A 24,585-nucleotide genomic window follows, 5' to 3' on the forward strand; every position below is an offset into this window, starting at 1 on the left:
TATCAGACTGAGGAGAACTTTGACTATGATCAATGGTCATACCCGTCCAGGCAAGGGGCAGTACAGTGACTTGTCCAGGCGTCCGGGTCGCAGCAGAGCCGGGTCGATGAGGTCCGGTCGGCTGGTGGCAGCGAGGACGTAAACGCCTAAAGAAACATATATCTCAATCATGTGGAAAAAACAACAGAAAATATACACCCAGCACCTTTTAGGCCCTCGGCGCCGTCCAGCTGAGTCAGCAGCTGATTGACAACGCGGTCCGTCACGCCCGTGCTGTCGTGACCCCTCCTGGGCGCCAGAGAGTCAAACTCGTCAAAGAAGAGGATGCAAGGTTTGGCTGCCAGAGCCCTGCAAATATTAAGCAAGCAAACAAAATAGTGTGTAATGCGTGTAGGTAGACCACCACAACGTACCACAGTAGCTATCGCTAAAATGTTTCATTACATCAGTGCATATTTTCCAGACTATAAGCCGTTACTCTGAACCCTGCCACTAATAAAACAGTGGCTTGAATACCGCTGCTGCCCACTGCTCCCCTCACCTCCGAGGGGCTGAACAAGGGGATGGGTCAAATGCAAAGGACAAATTTCACCAAACCGAGTGTGTGTGTGACAATCATTGGTACTTTAACTTTACCTGGAAAATACGGTAATTTATTTACCTAGTGGGGAACAATTGAATTGCAATTATTTACATAACTGTCATTGCATTTTATTGTTACTGCAAACGCTCTAATTAAAACAGAGTGTTGAGGGCATAATTGGAGAGGCTGTTTTTTCCAAAACGTGAAAAGACATTAGGTTAAATTACAAGTCACAGCAGCAACACAGGCAATGTTGACGCAAAGCTGTTAAATGCTGACCACCAATCATATTTCCAAATGCAACTGCTGTCATCTTGTAAAGTTAGGAGGTTGCTTACAGCCATAGCCCTAAATGCCAATGTTGTTTTTTACCAGTGCTGATTAGTAGGAGTGTTTCAATATAACTTTCTTTTTTTTTCAACTTCAGATACCGATACTGGAGCCCTGAGTATAAGCCACTATACCGACATTGATTCGATACAATATCAGCAGGACTCATACATACTTGTAGTACCGGTAGTTAGTAGCGTGGAATGTTAGAAAAAGTTTGATCAAATGAAATTAGTCAAACAGAGAACAATGTAAGAAATGTATGAAAATCACTAAACTACTTATTATTTACCGTCTGGAATGGACTTAGGTTGAAGTGGAGTGGTAATTTTTTTGGCAAAACCTTCACAATAATTCATGAAGTTAAGCTCATGACGCAGTAAGTTAAATGATGCAGACACATTTGATACTGGATACTTTGTAATACACTTCTTGCCCTGGAGACACTATGTATGTGTAAGTAATATGCAACTACAAACCCTGTTTCCATATGAGTTGGGAAATTGTGTTAGATGTAAATATAAACGGAATACAATGATTTACAAATCCTTTTCAACCCATTTTCAGTTGAATATGCTACAAAGACAACATATTTGATGTTCAAACTGATAAACATTTTTTTTTGCAAATAATCATTAACTTTAGAATTTGATGCCAGCAACACGTGACAAAGAAGTTGGGAAAGGTGGCAATAAATACTGATAAAGTTGAGGAATGCTCATCAAAGACTTATTTGGAACATCCCACAGGTGAACAGGCAAATTGGGAACAGGTGGGTGCCATGATTGGGTATAAAAGTAGATTCCATGAAATGCTCAGTCATTCACAAACAAGGATGGGGCGAGGGTCACCACTTTGTCAACAAATGCGTGAGCAAATTGTTGAACAGTTTAAGAAAAACCTTTCTCAACCAGCTATTGCAAGGAATTTAGGGATTTCACCATCTACGGTCCGTAATATCATCAAAGGGTTCGAGAATCTGGAGAAATCACTGCACGTAAGCAGCTAAGCCCCTCAAGCTGTACTGCATCAATAAGTGACATCAGTGTGTAAATGATATCACCACATGGGCTCAGGAACACTTCAGAAAACCACTGTCAGTAACTACAGTTGGTCGCTACATCTGTAAGTGCAAGTTAAAACTCTCCTATGTAAGGCGAAAACCGTTTATCAACAACACCCAGAAACGCCGTCGGCTTCGCTGGGCCTGAGCTCATCTAAGATGGACTGATACAAAGTGGAAAAGTGTTCTGTGGTCTGACGAGTCCACATTTCAAATTGTTTTTGGAAACTGTGGACGTCGTGTCCTCCGGACCAAAGAGGAAAAGAACCATCCGGATTGTAATAAGCACAAAGTTGAAAAGCCAGCGTATGTGATGGTATGGGGGTGTATTAGTGCCCAAGACATGGGTAACTTACACATCTGTGAAGGCACCATTAATGCTGGAAGGTACATACAGGTTTTGGAGCAACATATGTTCCCATCCAAGCAACGTTACCATGGACGCCCCTGCTTATTTCAGCAAGACAATGCCAAGCCACGTGTTACATCAACGTGGCTTCATAGTAAAAGAGTGCGGGTACTAGACTGGCCTGCCTGTAGTCCAGACCTGTCTCCCATTGAAAATGTGTGGCGCATTATGAAGCCTAAAATAGCACAACGCAGACCCCCGGACTGTTGAACAACTTAAGCTGTACATCAAGCAAGAATGGGAAAGAATTCCAACCGAGAAGCTTAAAAAATGTGTCTCCTCAGTTCCCAAACGTTTACTGAGTGTTGTTAAAAAAAAAAGGTGATGTAACACAGTGGTGAACATGCCCTTTCCCAACTACTTTGGCACGTGTTGCAGCCATGAAAATCTAAGTTAATAATTATTTGCAAAAAAAAAATAAAGTTTATGAGTTTGAACATCAAATATCTTGTCTTTGTAGTGCATTCAATTGAATATGGGTTGAAAAGGATTTGCAAATCATTGTATTCCGTTTATATTTACATCTAACACAATTTCCCAATTCATATGGAAACGGGGTTTGTATTATGATTTGATACTTGTTAATATTGACAAATGTGCTGTTTTACATTGCAATATTGTTTGATTATTATTACGCATGTCTGGCTAGTGTGCTATTGTGCGCTTAGCTGTTGTGTAGCAGCCTATTACCAAGCATGTTTATCTTTTTGTAAAGTAGAAGAAAAGACCAACCTTGTGTGCTTATTGGAAGACATTTAGATGTGAACTGGCTGCCCAGCTCTGCCCAAGTCAACACGCTGCAGGACTGCTTGTATCGCACATGATATCACACATTTTACATGCAAGTAAATATCATCCCTAGACATGTTTTTTCTTTTGCCAATATCAGACCAAGGACACCCCTACTAATGAGACATCTGTCTGTGGTTAATTGGCATGTTTAAGACAATACTCTATTCATTCATGCATGTTCCATACTGTTTATCCTCATTAGGGTATCCTTGCTGGGGACAGCGGGATCATTTTCGGGGACAATACAGTAAATCCCCGAAAATAGTAACAAAACAAAAAAACATCGTCAGGAATGTACGGCATACAAAGTTTTTTCCAATCTCACCTCTGAAAGACATCCCGGACCCCCTGCTCACTCGCTCCGATGTACTTGCTCAGGAGTTCTGGTCCCTGAGGGAGACAAACACGTTTACTCAATTGAAAACACACTGAGGGTCTTCCAAGCCCACCTTGATGGCGATGAAGTTCATGCCGCTGTCTTTGGCCACGGCTCGGGCCAGTAGGGTTTTGCCGGTGCCTGGCGCGCCGTAGAGGAGGATGCCTGAGCGATGGCGAATAGGGAGGTTGGCGAACAGGACGGGATACTGCAAGAAAACAGCCGCAACTATTACCTCCTCCAAGGACAAAATAAATACAACCTGGATTAAAACGTTAGGTAAAAACTAGAATATGCAATTAAGGGAGAAATTGCGTGTGAATGCTGAGATGCGCAAGCAGTTTGAATGCATCAAGTCCCAAGTCACATGACTAAGAGGCTTAAACATGTAAACTAGCATGTTGGCATGTATCAAGTATAGGGATGTATCTCGTTAGGATTTTATCGATGTCAATATCACTTATCGATACCGTTATCTTATCGCTACTATAAGGTAATTTGTGTAAATAAAGATTTTTATTTGCATTTGTATCAGCACAAGAGGTTGTGCACCAGCAACATCAGGAAGAAACATCTCACAGCAGGGAAGTATTTTATCAACACCTGTTTTTAGGTCTAAAACAAGTCAACTATGCAAGGTGCAATTAGGGCTGGGCGATATATCGATATACTCGATATATCGCTAAATGACTGTATCGTGATATTGGAGTATACGTTCTCACGCAGTTGCTTTTAGCTGCAGGCATTACACTACAGGCTTTTCTCACTCTTTCTTGTCTCTCCTTCTCACAGAGACTTAAAACAAGCGCACCTTCTTACATACGTCACATACGTATGCGCCCTCGCGGAGCAGAGAGGTAGCGGCATAGGTAACGTTAGCTGTGGTGCGAGTGGTAATACGAAAAGGTGCGAATCTGCTAACAAAGGAAGGAAGAATTAATTCCCAAGAAAAACAGCAGGGGGTCCATTGTCTGGCGGTGGTTTGGCTTCAAGCGGGAAGATGTCGAACAGACAACCATAATTTGTCAAGTGTGGGGCAAAAGCGTTGCTACAAAAAGTAGCATTACTGCTAATATGTAGCATCATTTGAAAAGTCACCCGCTAGAGAATGAAGAGTGCTTGAAACTCCGCATGTCAACATCTCCGTTCAGTGCCACACCAACAAAATGCAGAGGCAACCATTTCCACATCAACACCGTATGAAAAAAATAGTCAACAACAGGAGATAACGTCCGCAGGAACCTACCACATAGCGAAGGACATACACTATTTGATTTCCTATTATGCAGCTCTTTTTATTTGACACTTATTGAAATATCTTGTGTGACATCATGCACAAAAGTGCACTTTATTTGTTTTTAACTATTGTAGTGGCGTTCTGTACAAAAAGTGCACTTTAATTTAGTGTTGTTTTAATATGTCATCTTAGTGACATCTAGGGCTGCAACTAACGATTGATTTGATAATCGATTAATCTGTCGATTATTACTTCGATTAATCGATTAATAATCGAATAAAAGAGACAAACTACATTTCTATCCTTTCCAGTATTTTATTGGGGAGAAAAACAGCATACTGGCACCACACTTATTTTCATTATTGTTTCTCAGCTGTTTGTACGTGTTGCAGTTTATAAATAAAGGTTTATAAAAAATATATATACATTTTTTTTTTTTTTATAAATAAATAAAAATTGTCTGCACATGCGCATAGCATAGATCCAACGAATCGATGACTAAATTAATCGCCAACTATTTTTATAATCGATTTTAATCGATTTAATCGATTAGTTGTTGCAGCCCTAGTGACATCATGCACAAAAGTGCACTCACAGCTTGTTTTAAAATGTCTCTGACAATCTTGCACTTTCTGTTTTGAAATGACATGAATGTTTGTGCCACTGCTTAATAACAGTTTAATAAATACACTTTTGGTAAATTGACTTAGTTGTGGGTTCCCTCTCTGCATGAAAGTTTAAAAGTAGCATATATTATTAATGCAGTATGAAGAAGAATGTTTTAATGTAGACACATAGAATCATCATACTGCTGTGATTATATGCATCAAGTGTTCATTCAAGGCTAAGGCAAAATATTGAGGTATATATCGTGTATCACGCGTGACATGGCCTAAAAATATCGAGATATTAAAAAAAGGCCATATCGCCCAGCCCTAGGTGCAATGCAGTTTTGTAATCATCACCAAAAGATTAGTAATTAAGCAAAATAATAATAATGTATGGTATTTGTGTTCATTCACGGACCTTTTACATGATACATCAAATATTAAAAAAAAAAATCAATACAATCAATTAGCATTTTGGAGCATTTTGTAACAATAGGAATTGTTATTCTTATTTATGTTGCACACGGACCTATTTGAGCGATGGACCGAAATCCAGTGTTGACAGCCACCGACGTATTTGTGTCTGTGTCGCGTGTGTATCGTGCGTGCTTGGAGGACGGTGGAGTTGATGAAGCACGCCGTAGTGGCGGTCGTATGTTAAATGGCGTTCACTTCAAACTGACACACACTCATCCGTGACTTTGGGGACGAGGAGAAAATATTGCTGTGTTACAAACACTGATGCCGGTAGCGCGTTACTTAGTAACGCGATAGTCTAATATGACATCTTTATTCATTAACGACAAATCTAACGCGTTACTATTTCCAAACCAGGAGTCAGATTAAAGTTTATTTAATCCAAGTCACTGTGCGTTACTATTTTTTTTATTTTACCTCGTAAAAAGAAATTGCATTTCTTCTTGCCGTCTTGGAAAGTGACGTCACGTAAGCGACAAGTCACGTTTTTAGCATGAGGATGACACACGTGTGCGACACCGAAGTAAACAACAATGGAGGGCGGAGAGAGAAGAGCGTTTTCAAGTTGGAAATACAGTCATTATTTGGAGTTAAAGAAGTTGGTCGGGAAGGATGTTGTGGAGGAAATGAACATTATCACCAGACCTATGTAAGCGTCAATATATACCTTGATGTTGCAGAAAAAAGACCATATATTTTTTTAACCGATTTCCGAACTCTAAATGGGTGAATTTTGGCGAATTAAACGCTTTTCTAATATTCGCTCTCGGAGCGATGACGTCACAACGTGGCGTCACATCGGGCAGCAATCCGCCATTTTCTCAAACACCGAGTCAAATCAGCTCTGTTATTTTCCGTTTTTTCGACTGTTTTCCGTACCTTGGAGACATCATGCCTCGTCGGTGTGTTGTCGGAGGGTGTAACAACACGAACAGGGACGGATTCAAGTTGCACCAGTGGCCCAAAGATGCCAAAGTGGCAAGAAATCGGACATTTGTTCTGCACACTTTACCGACGAAAGCTATGCTACGACAGAGATGGCAAGAATGTGTGGATATCCTGCGACACTCAAAGCAGATGCATTTGTGGCAAGAAATTGGACATTTGTTCCGCACACTTTACCGACGAAAGCTATGCTACGACAGAGATGGCAAGAATGTGTGGATATCCTGCGACACTCAAAGCAGATGCATTTCCAACGATAAAGTCAAAGAAATCTGCCGCCAGACCCCCATTGAATCTGCCGGAGTGTGTGAGCAATTCAGGGACAAAGGACCTCGGTAGCACGGCAAGCAATGGCGGCAGTTTGTTCCCGCAGACGAGCGAGCTAAACCCCCTGGATGTCTTGGCTCACACCGTCCCTTATGCCACCGAAGATGATCAAGAGAAGAACATCGACCCTAGCTTCCCTGGCCTGCTGACATCAACTCCAAAACTGGACAGATCAGCTTTCAGGAAAAGAGAGCGGATGAGGGTATGTCTACAGAATATTTTAATTGATGAAAATTGGGCTGTCTGCACTCTCAAAGTGCATGTTGTTGCCAAATGTATTTCATATGCTGTAAACCTAGTTCATAGTTGTTAGTTTCCTTTAATGCCAAACAAACACATACCAATCGTTGGTTAGAAGGCGATCGCCGAATTCGTCCTCGCTTTCTCCCGTGTCGCTGGCTGTCGTGTCGTTTTCGTCGGTTTCGCTTGCATACGGTCCAAACCGATATGGCTCAATAGCTTCAGTTTCTTCTTCAATTTCATTTTCGCTACCTGCCTCCACACTACAACCATCCGTTTCAATACATGCGTAATCTGTTGAATCGCTTAAGCCGCTGAAATCCGAGTCTGAATCCGAGCTAATGTCGCTATAGCTTGCTGTTCTATGCGCCATGTTTGTTTGTATTGGCATCACTATGTGACGTCACAGGAAAATGGACGGGTGTATATAACGATGGTTAAAATCAGGCACTTTGAAGCTTTTTTTAGGGATATTGCGTGATGGGTAAAATTTAGAAAAAAACTTCGAAAAATAAAATAAGCCACTGGGAACTGATTTTTAATGGTTTTAACCCTTCTGAAAGTGTGATAATGTTCCCCTTTAAGCACAGTTGACTGGCCCTCGTTCCGTGCCATAATAAACAAGATCCTCGCTTCGATCAACGCGGACTTGCCTCACAGAACATCCTTTTCGTCTTACCTGGAGATGGAGTATGCACGGATGGAGAGCGACCTGAAAGCCGCACTGAATGAGGAATATACTTTCTGACAAAAGGTTTGAGAGGCTTTTGTTAATGAGGTACAACCACTGGTTTACTCGGCACTGTTTGACTCATAACTTGATTATAACAATAGAACAATTAGAGCTAACGTGGTGTTATGCACTGTTTTGTAAAACCACGCCTAGTTGCTCTGATGTTGTGAACAACAGGTTCAGTGTTCATAAGAAAAGTTCAACATAATTTAATAGTTACATTTATATTTGTAGGTTTTGTCATTGCAGTATTAACAGTCAGGTAAAAAAAAATATTTGATAAAAAACAAAGAATTTATGTTGTAAAGAAAAACTGTTGTTTTTTTTTTTGTTTTTTTATACACTGTATATATATATATATATATATATATATATATATATATATATATATATATATATATATATATATATATATATATATATAAAACAAGTATTTATGTCCAGTAAAGAAAGACTGTCATTATTTTTGTTTTAATATGTAAAACAAGTATTTATGTTAAGTGCAGTTGTTGATGTTAAATAAAGTGATTATTGGCCAAACCGCTTGTCATTTTTATGTTGAGGCGGTAGCTGCATTGTTGAATGTAACTAATAAAGTAACTTGTAATCAAACTTAGTTAGTAAAGTAACTAAGTTACTTTCTAAAGGAGTAATCAGTAGTCATTAATCAGATTACTTTTCAAGGTAACTGTGGCAACACTGGTTACAAACTTTTGTGTTGGGTTGCTTAAAAATTTGAGATTGTTCCAATATTCCACTCATGCGTGGTGGCGGCACTTGAACTGAATGTTACAGTGACATAATGACGTTCAGCTGGATAAAAAAAAAATATCGATCATCAGTATCAATAGTCCACAATCTTAACGGCCTTTCTGGGTCGACCCAATTAGGAACCGTTACCAAAAAATACCGGAACGCGGTATACAAATACCAAGTTATATGACTGAGGTGAATGGCTAGAAAAGTTAGCATGCTAATGTTAGTGTGCTAGACAGTTAACGTTAGCATGCTAACAGTTAACATGAGTCAAGTACCAAGTTAGACGACCTAGGTGTTCGGCTGTAAAATTGGCTAAATAAGTCAGCATGTGCCTAGTACCAAGTCATATGATTCTGAGGTGTTCGGCTGCAAATTGGCTAAAAAAGCTGGCACGCTAATGTTGGCATGCAAACAGCGTGTGTCAAGTACCAAGTTATATTGGGTTTGAGGCGTTTGGCTGTAAATTTAGCTAAAAAAGTTAGCAAGCTACTACTAGTAATGCTGCCTCAGACCGAGCTAATCAGTGGCCACTGATTGTTTTGGTCTCGACTAGGGCTGCAACTAACAACTAATTTGATAACCGATTAATCTGTCGATTATTACTTCGATTAATCAATTAATAATCGGATAAAAGAGACAAACTACATTTCTATCCTTTCCGGTATTTTATTGGGGAAAAAAACAGCATACTGGCACCATACTTATTTTGATTATTGTTTCTCAGCTGTTTGTACATGTTGCCGTTTATAAATAAAGGTTCATTAAAAAATAAAAAATAAATTAAAAATAAATTAAAAAAAAGTAGCCTCTGTGCATGCGCATAGCATAGATCCAACGAATCGATGACTAAATTAATCGCCAACTATTTTTATAATCGTTTTTAATCAATTTAATCGATTAGTTGTTGCAGCCCTAGTCTCGACGCGTGGCTAATACGGTACTACTGTTGTATTGGAAGAATTTTTTTGTTCGTTTAGTGATTTTTATGCTTGAAATGCTTCGTTCAGGTCAAAATGACATACAATATGCTTTGTTAACGATAACACAAAGCTCAGATATGGATGTTGTGTTCAGATAGTATAGCATATATTGATTGAGCTATATTGTATTGGTTTTAGTATCTAATGCTGTGATTCTCAAATAGTGGTACACAGGCTCCACCTAGTGGTATGCCAAAGAATCACTTAATGGAATATTCAACACACGTGTAATGTTAGTGGCTCAAACTATTAACTATACTTGTTTAATGAATATTTAAGCCTACTATACTACTGTATTTTAATGTTGGTCATTATGGTGGTACTTGGAGATCCAAGTGTTTTTTTTGCAGTGGAACCACTGATCTAATGTACAAAATGTTTCAAAGTGGCCCCCGCATCCTGCCATTTTTATCTACGCGGCCCTTGCTGGACAACCCTGGCTTAGGTTCTAGAACGGGGGACAGCAACCCGCGGCTCTTTAGTGCCGCCCTAGTGGCTCCCTGGAGCATTTTTTAAAAAAGGATTGAAAATGGAAAAAGATGGGGAAAAATAATTTTTTGGTTTTAGTATGTTTTTTGTTTGAGGACAAACATGACACGAACCTTCCCAATTGTTAGAAAGCCCATTGTTTAATATGTTTGTGTGTGTGCTTCACTGATGAGTATTTGGTGAACATCTTTTTGTCCTACTAATTTCGGCGGTTCTTGAACTCACCATAGTGTGGACTGTGACGCAACAGTTTGTTTACATGTAAAATCTTCCACTCTTTCTTTGTCCACCAAAAGTGCGCTTTGTTGATGTTATAGACTTGTTGAAGTGCTAATCAGGCATATTTGGTCAGTGCCTGACTGCAAGCTAATCAATGCTAACATGCTATTTAGGCTAGCTGTATGTACATATTGCATTATTATGCCTCATTTGTAGGTATGTTTGAGCTCATTTAATATCCTCTACGTGTATCTCTTTGTATATAATTTAGTTTTGCATGTCTCATGACACATTTCAGATAGTTTTGTGTGCCATGTTGTTCCAGACCACAGCAAACATTACCTAGCTTGCCAAAGATTGTAATAAATCTACAAACCCCGTTTCCATATGAGTTGGGAAATTGTGTTAGATGTAAATATAAACGGAATACAATGATTTGCAAATCATTTTCATCCTGTAGTCAGTTGAATATGCTACAAAAACAACATATTTGATGTTCAAACTGATAAAACTTTTTTTTTTGCAAATAATCAGTAACTTTAGAATTTGATGCCAGCAACACGTGACAAAGAAGTTGGGAAAGGTGGCAATAAATACTAAAAAAGTTGAGGAATGCTCATCAAAGACTTATTTGGAACATCCCACAGGTGAGCAGGCAAATTGGGAACAGGTGGGTGCCATGATTGGGTATAAAAGTAGATTCCATGAAATGCTCAGTCATTCACAAACAAGGATGGGGCGAGGGTCACCACTTTGCCAACAAATGCGTGAGCAAATTGTTGAACAGTTTAAGAAAAATCTTTCTCAACCAGCTATTGCAAGGAATTTAGGGATTTCACCATCTACGGTCTGTAATATCATCAAACGGTTCATAAAATCTGGAGAAATCACTGCACGTAAGCAGCTAAGCCTGTGACCTTCGATCCCTCAGGCTGTACTGCATCAACAAGCGACATCAGTGTGTAAAGGATATCACCACATGGGCTCAGAAACACTTCAGAAACCCACTGTCGGTAACTACAGTTGGTCGCTACATCTGTAAGTGCAAGATAAAACTCTCCTATGCAAGGCGAAAACCGTTTATCAACAACACCCAGAAACGCCGTCGGCTTCGCTGGGCCTGACCTCATCTAAGATGGACTGATACAAAGTGGAAAAGTGTTCTGTGGTCTGACGAGTCCACATTTCAAACTGTTTTTGGAAACTGTGGACGTCGTGTCCTCCGGACCAAAGAGGAGAAGAACCATCCGGATTGTTATAGGCGCAAAGCTGAAAAGCCAGCATGTGTGATGGTATGGGGGTGTATTAGTGCCCAAGACATGGGTAACTTACACATCTGTGAAGGCGTCATTAATGCTGAAAGGTACATAACGGTTTTGGAGCAACATATGTTGCCATCCAAGCAACATTACCAAGAATTCCACCTGAGAAGCTTAAAAAATGTGTCTCCTCAGTTCCCAAACGTTTACTGAGTGTTGTTAAAAGGAAAGGCCATGTAACACAGCGGTGAACATGCCCTTTCCCAACTACTTTGGCACGTGTTGCAGCCATGAAATTCAAAGTTAATTATTATTTGCAAATTTGAGTTTGAACATCAAATATGTTGTCTTTGTAGTGCATTCAACTGAATATGGGTTGAAAAGGATTTGCAAATCATTGTATTCCGTTTATATTTACATCTAACACAATTTCCCAACTCATATGGAAACGGGGTTTGTATTAAAAGAAGACAGCCTGCCGTTTCCTTTAACTTGGACACACACCTCTATACCTTTGGCCATTAAAAGACAGCCATTTCCAGGAGTTATCTCACCTTCTGAGAAGCATCTGATTTACTAATGTAGGCTGACCATATAGTGAAATCCCAAAAAGAGGACACATATATGCGTGCCAAAGCAGGCAGCACGCCAAGGCCGGGACTAGGTGAAAATTTGCCAATGATACTCGAACTTGCTTTATAAATAATATATTTATTTAAATAAAGCATTTTTTTCTCCTCTGTTGACAGCAGTGTTGGCGCTAGGAATGTTCAAAATGGGGTCCCACAGTAAATTTTTGGGGTCCCACTTTTTTGAAAAACAATTATAAACTTATCCTGTTATATCTCACATGCTATATTGTGTTTTGGAAAAAGGTTGTCACAAACATTACTTAATTCATTAAAAAAAAAATAATAATAATAAAAAAAAATTGTATAAATATGTAAATGTATTCATTCACTTTCTTCTTTCCTTCATGAATCTGAACTTTACCACTGCTGGTAGTTTTTTCTATGTTTTTATTTAATAAGTTGTAGGTGTATTTATTTCAGTACAAAAGTTTAAAAAGTGTTTTGCTTCGGTCATGAAATGATGACAATGGTGTGCCAGGGCATACCCTATTTTTCGGACAATAAGTCGCAGTTTTTTTCATAGTTTGGCCGGGGGTGCGACTTATACTCAGGAGCGACATATGTGTGAAATTAACAAATTAGCGTAAAATATAAAATAGAATTATTTATCTCATTCACGTAAGAGACTAGACGTATAAGATTTCATGGGATTTAGCGATTAGGAGTGACAGATTGTTTGGTAAACGTATAGCATGTTCTATATGTTATAGTTATTTGAATGACTCTTACCATAATATGTTACGTGAACATACCAGGCACCTTCTCAGTTGGTTATTTATGCCTCATATAACGTACACTTATTCAGCCTGTTCATTATTCTTTATTTTAAATTGCCTTTCAAATGTCTATTCTTGGTGTTGGCTTTTATCAAATACATTCCCTCCAAAAAAGCAACTTATACTCCAGTGCGACTTATATGTTTTTTTCCTTCTTTATTATGCATTTTCAGCCGGTGCGACTTATACTCCGAAAAATACGGTACATACCTTTTATATTTAACGCTTAAATCTCTGGAATCTACATCAACTTCAGATCTATTCCTCATTTCAAAATGTTTTAGTTTTTTTTTATGTTTTTTTATTTTTATTTTTTTTTCCGCCCTTTTTCGTCAAACAAAACTATGTTTTTAATGGCAAACACACAAAATATGCAAAATCTTCCACCAAAAATATATTTCTTAGTGGAATATTTGATGTGAAGTAATGGGAACCTTGGATAGGTCAATAATTCATAACATTGATTTTGATTCAATATTATGTTTTGACCAATGACCGTTTGAAAGAAAAAAAACCCCAGCTTTGTTTTATTAGTCAACATTGCAACTGTTTCTAAATTACATTTCTCCTTTAAGCTTTTTTTATTTCACTTTTGTTATGTTTTTGTTTATTTTAATAGTATTTTTAGAATGTGCCGTGGGCCTTTAAAACATTAGCTGTGGGCTGCAAATGGTCTCCGGGGCACACTTTTGACACCCCTGCTATAGATAATAAAAAATTTAATCTGATAAGTCTATCGATAAAAAGCAGAACCTGGCGACGCATGCACGTTTATCATAACTCTCTCGCTCTCTCTGCCCATCCCTCACCAATGCTGTTGCGTGCGCACACCTTCACAATTTGTTTTGTTTTTAACCCCTTCTTAACCCTGAACGTACATTGAAAATACACGCAACCCTAACTCAAAATGCCGGACATTTGAGGCATTTAAGAAACCCCGCCCGGACAGCCGCGCAAAAGAGGACATGTCCGGGGAAAAGAGGACGTATGGTCAGTCTAACTAATGGTTTCTAATATTGTAAAAATGTGTGGAATAAATATTACATTTCAACATTTCTGTCAACGAAGATTTGCTTCAGCCTGCGACACTTAGTCATTTTGATAGTAGGCTAATATAGGTAATATAGACACTTAGGTCAAGTGTTGTCTTCATTATAACACTTATATACGGCTTTTCATTTTTTGCGGCTCCAGACAGATTTGTTTTTTGTATTTTTGGTCCAACATGGCTCTTTCAACGTTTTGGGTTGCCGACCCCTGTTCTGGAAGGATAGGGATATGCGTACCTTTGCAGGTAACATGATGGTGTCCATGAGCTGCTGTCGCACCTCCGTCAGTCCTCCCACCCCATCCAGCCCGGGCCCACTAGGAGTATGGAGGTCCACTCCCCAGAGGGAGGGAGGTGTGAAGCCCTCAAGAGCCTGCTCAAAGTCCTGCAGGGACAAACACACCCCTGGAACACACACAAGAAAGTCAGGAGTGACTCATGACAACAAAAAAAAGTGATGTTTGTTACCGGCGTGATGGCGTCCGCCTCGCGCAGTGTTGGCATGGACAGCTCTCTCCAACAGCACCGCCACATCCTGAGGAAGGTATCCCTCCATCTTCTTGGCCACAGCCTCCAGGTCAAAGGTCACAGAGCTTTGAGGACACCTTGTTTGGATCAGACGACGCAAGATGTCCGCTCTCTGATCCTGCATGCGCGCGCATACACACACACACAAGCTATTATAGTGTGTCTGTGTGACGATAGATAGAGATAGATTACAGTAGACTAGAATCCAACCTGGTCAGGTGGTTGTATGTGTGTGAATCCCTGGAAGAAGTGTGTTCCTTCCACGCAGGTGAGTTTGTTGTGTAAGGATTGCTGACTCAGGCTGGTGACGATCAAACATGTCAGACTGTTGTCGTCTATTAGTTGGTCCACGATGTCCATCAAACCTGCAAACACGCACTCTATAACACGGCTGTCCAACCTTTTACACCGGAAAAATAGTCGCCATTCTTTAGTGATGAAAGTACTTTCAGACTGCAGGTGATCTTTCAGAATACTTTCAGATTCCAGTATTGATGGCGTGTCAGTGCATTGAAGCACATGTCATCAAAAAGTCTCCAACAATTCCGTAATCACAAAAATGATCCGGCGGTTTGATGTTTATCTTTCTCATAAACCTGAACATGTTGCTCTGCTGGATGGATGTCTTGTTGGAGCTGTGTGACCAACTGTATAAAAACTTTGTTTTCATATGGCAAACAAAAAGGCAATATTTTCCCCAAAAAATAGTGTAAGGCAATTTTTTTTATAAGTAATTGGAGCCTTGAATATGTCAATAATTCATAACATGAATTTTGATGCATTATTATATTTAAAAAAAAAAAAACAGCTTGCATGGCAGCTTTGTGTTATTGGAGTCAACATTGCATTTTTTTACATTTCACCTGTTTGCTGATTTATTCCGCTGTTTTTTTTGTTTTTTTTAATAGTAGCTTTGGAAATTCCCGCTCAATAACCTTAGACCAGTGGTTCTTAACCTGGGTTCGATGGAACCCTAGGGGTTCGGTGAGTCGGGCTCAGGGGTTCGGCAGAGGTCAAGACACACCCAACTCATCGCGTAAATAAAAACTTCTCCCTATCGGCGTATTACGGATACGGCAACAGCAGAAGTCACACTGATTTGCAGGTGTGTAATTTGTTGTGAGTTTATGCACTGTGTTGGTTTTGTTCTTGGAACAAGGTGATGTTCATACACCAGGGGTGCTCACACTTTTTCTGCAGGCGAGCTACTTTTCAATTGATCAAGTCGTGGGGATCTACCTCATTCATATATATAATTTATATTTACTTATTTATTAAATATATGTTTTTGTTAACAAGTTAAAGGTGTTTAATGATAATGTAAGCATGTTTAACACATATAGTTAATATTGTTAATACATTAAAGGTGTTTAATGATAATACAAGTATGTTTAATACATATAGTTAATATTGTTAACAAGTTAAAGGTGTTTAAAGATAATGCAAGCATGTTTAACACATATAGTTAATATTGTTAACAAGTTAAAGGTGGTTAAAATAATACAAGCATGTTTAACACAAATAGTTAATATTGTTAACAACTTAAAGGTGGTTAAAAATAAAACAAGCATGTTTAACACATATAGTTAATATTGTTAACAACTTAAAGGTGGTTAAAGATAATACAAGCATGTTTAACACATATAGTTAATATTGTTAACAAGTTAAAAGTGTTTAAAGATAATACAAGCATGTTTAACACATATAGATTCCTTTCTTTCATGAAGACAAGAATATAAGTTGGTGTATTACCTGATTGTGATGACTTGCATTGATTGGAATCAGACAGTGGTGATGATAACGTGCGCATTTTTGAATGGAGGAGAAAAAAAGTCCTCCTTTCTGTCCAATACCACATGAAAGTGGTTGGTTTTTGGCATCTTATTTGTCCAGCTTCCGTACTCCTTTGTATACACTTTACAAGAAATACATTGTCGGCAAACTCCGTAGCTTGCTAGCTTGTGCACGCCAGCTTTCTGAGACTCTTATTTTGGTAGCGCAGGCAGGATGAAGCAGAGCTTTTATTGTGCAACTGTGCAGTCAGTCTTTGGAGTTTTGACGACAGGTACGGCGCCAGAGTCTGTTGAAATAAAGTGTTTCTCGCCTTCCAGTCGGTAATTTTAATGAGCTGGCAGCAGCCAGCGTCATCTCAGAAGACCCTCGGGTGCCGTGAATGTCAATCAAGTGACGAAAGTGACGTCATAGTGAAGATTTATGATCGCTCATTTTTAGGACTATTTTTTTTAATGCCTGGCTGGTGATCGACTGACACACCCTCCGAGATCGACCGGTAGATCGCGATCGACGTAATGAGCACCCCTGTCATACACGGTTCATTTTGTGCACCAGTAATAAAACATGGTACCACTTTAGTATGGGAAACATATTCACCATTAATTAGTTGCTTATTAACATGCAAATTAGTAACATATTGGCTCTTAACTAGTCATTATTAAGTACTTATTAATGCCTTATTCGGCATGGCCTTATTATAACCCTCTAACCCCTACCCTAACCAAATAACTCTAGATTAGTCTTTGTTACTTAAAATATGTTCCCCTAGTGTCCAAATAACTCTAAATTAAGTCTTTGTTACCTAGAATATGTTCCCCATACTAAAGTGTTACCAAAAACATATAACTTTGTATTGAATTTGAAAAAAAAAAAGTTTTATTTTTCACTAAATAAGGGTTCGGTGAATGCGTATATGAAACTGGTGGGGTTCGGTACCTCCAACAAGGTTAAGAACCACTGCCTTAGACTGTACTAAAAAATGTGTGAGTGTGTATGTGTTGGGTACTTTGTGCGATGTGCAGGTGAAGCAGCGCCTCTGGGCCTTGATCGTGCTCGGGCGTAGAGGGCGCCGGCGTGACGTGATCCAGGTCATCCAGTAGGACCACGGAGGGCTGCTGCCATTGTGCATGCCTGAAAACGTCCTGCAGTGTCTGTCGCACCGTCTCTGCCCTTTTTCCTGAAATAAGACAAAAACAAAACACACACACACACGTTGGTATCATCACCATAAAATTATGACACAAGGCAAGTTTGTCGCGTAAGTTCTCCACCTTGCAACGTTTTACACTCCAACACTTCCACGTGTGCATCCAGCTCATCCGCTGCTCTCCTGCAGAGGGCGCGAGAGAGTGCGCTCTTTCCACTGCCCTGATAAACAACAATGCACATCTTGACAGTGTTTCCCATACAGCATATAATCGTGAAGGTCCGCCACAGATACATATGTGGCGTCACAGTTTGATTACAGTCGTTCATTAACAAGGATTTCTATTACAACTCTGTACAGTACGATGGAGGGCTGCATTAGAACAATATACAATAATCTACTTTGAAAAATATTTGGCTTCATGCAGACATATCGTGTCTATATCGTGCTCTTAAACTGAAGAAATAACCAATAAAAACTATAAAGTGAGGGTATTCTTCAAATTTTCCTGGACAATATATTGTTCTACAAATTATTGCTAATAAATGATGATATTGTCAGTATTATTTTGTGACCAAAGTAAGCACTAATATATAATAATGAACGTAACCATTAAAAATGATATAAACCTTTATTTCTCATTACTGTGGAATTGTTTACCATTGTACTGTAATTGGAAGCTGAATAATGTCAAGTTATCCTAAATAAATTAACCAAAAAATAAAAATGGACCCTTATTTCTGTAAGGAAAATTTTAACTTAAATGAATGTTGAACATCCTAAGGTGGGAAAAAAAAAAGTATTTTTTTTGGTTGCTATCACAGCATTCTTTCGTCCGTGTTGATGGGCTTATATTGCCTGTCTGGTTTGAAGCTGAAATATTCCCACAACGGGACATTTGTCTTTGTAATCCTATTGTTTCCTCTAAATTTTTGTTACTTTGCGGAACTTCTCACTAGCAAGTAGAGGCGATGTGAGTGAATCCTGTGTGTGTAAGTCAGGGGTGCCGCTCTCCAAGACAAAGATTGTGGATGAATGAAAAGAGAGCTCACTGCGTTCAGTTAATTCTACTGTTAAATAAACGCTATCAGGTGCTGAGAGCGATGCTGAGTGAGACCTCTTTTTCCCAGTTTGAAGCAAGAGACGAAGAAAACAGGCACCAATTTATCGAGGCCAGCAAAGTATTTTATTTGAAGTGAATTATATTTATATAGCGCTTTTCTCTAGTGACTCTATGCGCTTTACATTGTAAAACCCAATATCTAAGTTACATTTAAACCAGTGTGGGTGGCACTGGGAGCAGGTGGGTAAAGTGTCTTGCCTAAGGACACAATGGCAGTGACTAGGATGGCAGAAGCGGGGATCGAACCTGGAACCCTCAAGTTGCTGGCAAAGCCACTCTACCAACCGAGCCATACAGTCCCAAGACTTTGTCTTGTCTTGACTTTCTTGTTGCCTGTTTTTGCACTGCTCTCCAAATCTAAACATTGGAACTATTTAACTGGCCTCAACAAAATTGACAAGATCTTGGGTTTGGGGAACTTGCTTGTCATGACGGAGGGGTTGTTGCTGGACACAGGACGGACTCTTGGGAGAAAGAGTGCCGCGTGCCTGGCGACCCGTCCAGTCGAGGACGTGAAGATATCTACCTATTCGGAATTATGACAACAGGACATCTGCTGATTGGAGTAAGCGTTGCTCTGGTTTGTCGACAAATTGGAAGTTGCTGGCAGTCTTCAAAGTACCCCAAAGCTGCCACAAATGATTGGAGGATGCGGGAAGAACTGTGGACACTCTTGTGATTTAGATAGCATCGGGCTGTCTGCGCCGCAGGATGAATTTTGAGGATCGGTCACAGACAATTTGGAGTGAAAAGCAAATTTTATTTTCACTCGCAAACAAAACATTCTAACGTGGATTGTTTCCCTGGCGTCGAGACTCTCCCGAAGGACAGTGCGGCGAAGACACAACAAACTCCCTTCTTGTCTCTCATGGACACACACCTGTTGTTGTTGAATTTGGACTAGCGACTGCACGACATCAAGGCCGCGGAATAGAGACACGCCCAGGCTTACACACACACACACATGCATCAACAAAAATATACGCCACACACACATACCCCACCCCCTTCCAACGCCCTTGACGCGAATCCCTTAGGGGTGATGGAAGAATGGGCAGCGCCTGAAGAGCTGCAGCCTTCCACCGTGGCCCCCACCTCCCCCTCTGTTGCTAGATATCTCGAGATGTATGTTGTAATATGTGTGCTTTGCTACGGAGGTTTTTTCCCACTCCAGACTGGGCCCCCTTAGGAGCCCAGTCTAGATTGTATTTTTTTACTCATCCTCCCCCAGCATTTACCTTTTTCCCATCTTTTACGGGGCGCCTTGTGGCGACCCATCAGCGTTCCTGTTCTGTAACCCTGTACACTGTTTGCTTGTCTAATCTTGAACGGGTTTGTGCTGAAAACAATGTTTCGTTGTACTTGTGCAATGACAATAAAGACCTACCTACCTACCTATTTTCATTTTTACTGTTCGATTAATTGACTTATTGATATCAGCCCAGGCATCATCAAAACTTTTTCCAAGGTGCATGGGATGTTTGTTATTAGCGTATTGACTGCCTCCACTGCAGCACACGCAAACTGATTGATTGATTGATTGAGACTTTTATTAGTAGGTTGCAGAGTGAAGTACATATTCCGTACAATTGACCACTAAATGGTAACACCCGAATAAGTTTTTCAACTTGTTTAAGTCGGGGTCAACTTGATTCATGATACAGATATATACTATCATATATACTATCATCATAATACAGTCATCACACAAGATAATCATCAGGGTGTATACATTGAATTATTTACATTATTTACAATTCGGGGTGTGGAGGGGGGTTAGGTTTGGTTGTTATCATCAGTCATCAACAATTGAGAACAGAGAAATGGATATTGAAACAGTGTAGGTCTGACTTGGTAGGGTATGTACAGCAAGTAGTGGACATAGAGATAGAGATAGAGAGAGAGAGAGAGAGAGAGAGAGAGAGAGATCAGAAGGCATAAGAAAAATATCTGCATTTGATTATTAACAACAATCCGGGGAGGGTGTTAGTTTAGGGTTGAAGTTGCCTGAAGGTGTACTTTTATTGCGGTTTTGAAGGAAGATAGAGATGCCTTTTCTTTTATACCTGTTGGGAGCGCATTCCACATTGATGTGGCATAGAAAGAGAATGAGTTAAGACCTTTGTTAGATCGGAATCTGGGTTTAACGTGGTTAGTAGAGCTCCCCCTGGTGTTGTGGTTATGGCGGTCATTTACGTTAAGAAAGTAGTTTGACATGTACTTCGGTATCAGGGAGGTGTAGCGGATTTTATAGACCAGTCTCAGTGCAAGTTGTTTTACTCTGTCCTCCACCCTGAGCCAGCCCACTTTGGAGAAGTGGGTTGGAGTGAGGTGTGATCTGGGGTGGAGGTCTAGAAGTAATCTGACTAGCTTGTTCTGGGATGTTTGGAGTCTAGATTGCTGGAGTCTAGAACTTGCTGTTCCCTTCCATCCATCCATTTTCTACCTTTTATTCCCTTTGGGGTCGCGGGGGGCGCTGGAGCCTATCTCAGCTACGGAAGGCGGGGTACACCATGGACAAGTCGCCACCTCATGGCAGGGCCAACACAGATAAACAGACAACATTCACACACTAGTTCCCTGTAAACAAATTTGATTGGCCAGGAGGCAAAGGACCCAAGGCTCTAGAATTCTGATTGTCAAACATGTCTGTCACTCAAATGCCGGTGAAGGCCGAGAAGGAAAAAAAAAACTCTGTATTTTGCGCTTAGGTCATCACAATATTTAAAACATCAATGTCGTATTGAAGTGGACTAATCGTGCAGCCCTAGTTGGAAGAATATAATTGTCCTAATGGTATCATAAATATAAATAATTCCGATTTAGAGGGATAGCGCTCTTGTAGCGTGCATACGGCCAAGATGCATTTCGAAGACATTCACAAGCATTGAAAAAACTACATGTTCTATCATTTTCACGCAATCATAAGAAAAAAAAGGCGTCACGACAAACAAGTCCGCCTCGTTAGTAATGACCCCCCTTTATTTGAGGCTTAAGCACTTTTGCCTGAATCACACAGAATCAAACCAGAGGAATGTGCGTAGCTTCAAATTCACAAAAAAAACAACACTTCAGCGCAAACAAGCGAATAGGGGCCTTTATGTATGCTTTTTCGCATTTGCTTGCGACATGCGAAAAGTCTTTTAGAATGAAAGCGTTGACACAACGTAGGACAGGTGCTAATGACTCACCTTAGCGCCGGTGATGAGCAGCGCTCCTCCTCTGAGGCCTTGTGCCATCACTCCAAGCTCTCTGGCCAACGGAGAAGCGAGCAGGCTGTGAGCGATGAACTCAAAGCTTCTCCTGCTCACCTCGTCAACGCCACTGAGGAAAGACAAAGGGCCTGATTTACTAAGATCCAAACCCCAAGCAGTAAACAGTGTGTGCAATCTATAAAATAGCATGTACTATAAGTGGGCACGTTGCGTGTTATTTACTAAAACTGCGTGTGCAATTGAAAGTGATGCAGACCGCCTTCTTTAAATGATAATTTTGCGTGCACAATACGAGGCATCACCACGGAGACACTCGTTTACTGCACATTCATGTTATCATGCTCCTCCTCCCTGTGGCGTTGTGCTATGTTTTCAAACATGCAGGAGACAACTTACATTTTTCAACTTTTCAACTTATATCCAATTGAATAGACTGCAAAGACAAGATATTTAATGTTCGAACTGAGAAACAATTTTTTTTTTTTGCAGAATTTAGAATTTAATGGCAGCAACACATTGCAAAAAAATTGTCACAGGGGCATTTTTACCACTGTGTGGTAAAAATGGCCTTTCCTTTTAACAACACTCAGTAAACGTTTGGGAAATGAGGAGACACATTTTTGAAGCTTTTCAGGTGGAATTCTTTCCTATTCTTGCTTGATGTACAGGGGTCTCCGTTGTGCTATTTTAGGCTTCATATTGCACCACACATTTTCAATGGGAGACTACAGGCAGGCCAGTCTAGTACCCACACTCTTTTACTACAAAGCCACACTCTTGTAACACGTGGCTTGGCATTGTCTTGCTGAAATAAGCAGGGGCGTCCATGATAATGTAGCTTGGATGGCAACATATGTTGCTACAAAACCCGTATGTACCTGTCAGCATTAATGGTGCCTTCATAGATGTGTAAGTTAGCCATGCCTTGGGCACTACCATATTTTTCGGACTATAAGTCGCAGTTTTTTTCATAGTTTGGCCGGGGGTGCGACTTATACTCAGGAGCGACTTATGTGTGAAATGATTAACACATTAGCGTAAAATATCAAATAATATTATTTATCTCATTCACGTAAGAGACTAGACGTATAAGATTTCATGGGATTTAGCGATTAGGAGTGACAGATTGTTTGGTAAACGTATAGCATGTTCTATATGTTATAGTTATTTGAATGACTCTTACCACAATATGTTACGTTAACATACCAGGCACGTTCTCAGTTGGTTATTTATGCCTCATATAACGTACACTTATTCAGCCTGTCGTTCACTATTCTTTATTTATTTTAAATTGCCTTTCAAATGTCTATTCTTGGTGTTGGCTTTTATCAAATACATTTCCCCCAAAAATGCGATTTGTACTCCAGTGCGACTTATATATGTTTTTTCCCTTCTTTATTATGCATTTTCGGCCGGTGCGACTTATACTCCGGAGCGACTTATACTCCGAAAAATACGGTAATACACCCCCATACCATCACAGATGCTGGCTTTTGAACTTTGCGCCGAGAACACTCCGGATAGTTCTCTTCCTCTTTGGTCCGGAGGACACGACGTCCAGTTTCCAAAAACAATTTGAAATGTGAACTCGGCAGACCACAGAACACTTTTCTACTTTGCATCAGTCCATCTCAGATGAGCTCGGGCCCAGCGAAGTCGGCAGCGTTTCTGGGTGTTGTTGATAAATGGCTTTGGCTTTGCATAGTAGAGTTTTAACTTGCACTTACAAATGTAGCGACCAACTGTAGTTACGGACAGTGGTTTTCTGAAGTGTTCCTGACCCCATGTGGTGATATCCAAGGTCTGTAATATCATCGCTTACATGCAGTGATTTCTCCAGATTCTCTGAACCTTTTGATGATATTACAGACCGTGGATGGTGAAATCCCTAAATTCCTTGCAATAGCTGCTTGAGAAATGTTGTTCTTAAACAATTTGCTCAGGCATTTGTTGACAAAGTGGTGACCCTCACCCCATCCTTGTTTGTGAATGACTGAGCATTTCATGGAAGCTGTTTTTATACCCAATCATGGCACCCACCTGTTCCCAATTAGCCTGTTCACCTGTGGGATGTTCCAAATAAGTGTTTGATGAGCATTCCTCAACTTTCTCAGTCTATCATGCCACTTGTGCCAGCTTTTTTGAAACATGTTGCAGGCATCAAATTCCAAATGAGCTAATATTTGCAAAAAATAAAGTTTTCCAGTTACAACGTTAAGTCTTTGCAGTCTATTCAATGGAATTTAGATTGAAAAGGATTTGCAAATCAATGTATTCTGTTTTTATTTACGATTTACACAACGTGACAACTTCACTGGTTTTGAGGTTTGTATGTGAAATAAACAAACGTCATTAAAAAAATATTGACACCAAAACTGAATTTGTGGAGGATGTTTGTCTGATCATGCAGCCGTGTGTGGTGCTGTCATTTTACACGTCCGTCTGACATGTGCTAAATAAAACCCTAAATAGTGCTCGCAAAACAGTGATCAGTGT

The 24,585-nt window shown here is 39.9% G+C and overlaps 1 protein-coding gene across 4 annotated transcripts in view; it reads right to left on the minus strand.

Annotated features, from left to right (window-relative positions):
• pex1 (peroxisomal biogenesis factor 1) overlaps positions 1-24,585 on the minus strand; it is a 71,377-nt gene that overhangs the window by 13,898 nt on the left and 32,894 nt on the right. For all 4 annotated transcript variants that reach the window (XM_061931096.1, XM_061931097.1, XM_061931098.1 and 1 more), the window contains 10 exons: positions 22,066-22,198; positions 17,876-17,972; positions 17,611-17,781; positions 15,021-15,175; positions 14,751-14,928; positions 14,521-14,687; positions 3,627-3,761; positions 3,503-3,567; positions 206-348; positions 43-146 (listed from right to left, as the gene is read on the minus strand). In XM_061931096.1, coding sequence (XP_061787080.1) covers positions 43-146; positions 206-348; positions 3,503-3,567; positions 3,627-3,761; positions 14,521-14,687; positions 14,751-14,928; positions 15,021-15,175; positions 17,611-17,781; positions 17,876-17,972; positions 22,066-22,198 — 1,348 coding nt within the window. The remainder of the gene's footprint in view (positions 1-42; positions 147-205; positions 349-3,502; positions 3,568-3,626; positions 3,762-14,520; positions 14,688-14,750; positions 14,929-15,020; positions 15,176-17,610; positions 17,782-17,875; positions 17,973-22,065; positions 22,199-24,585) is intronic.

The sequence above is a fragment of the Nerophis lumbriciformis genome, linkage group LG37 (genome assembly GCF_033978685.3).
Source record: "Nerophis lumbriciformis linkage group LG37, RoL_Nlum_v2.1, whole genome shotgun sequence".
Taxonomy (NCBI): Eukaryota; Metazoa; Chordata; class Actinopteri; order Syngnathiformes; family Syngnathidae; genus Nerophis; species Nerophis lumbriciformis.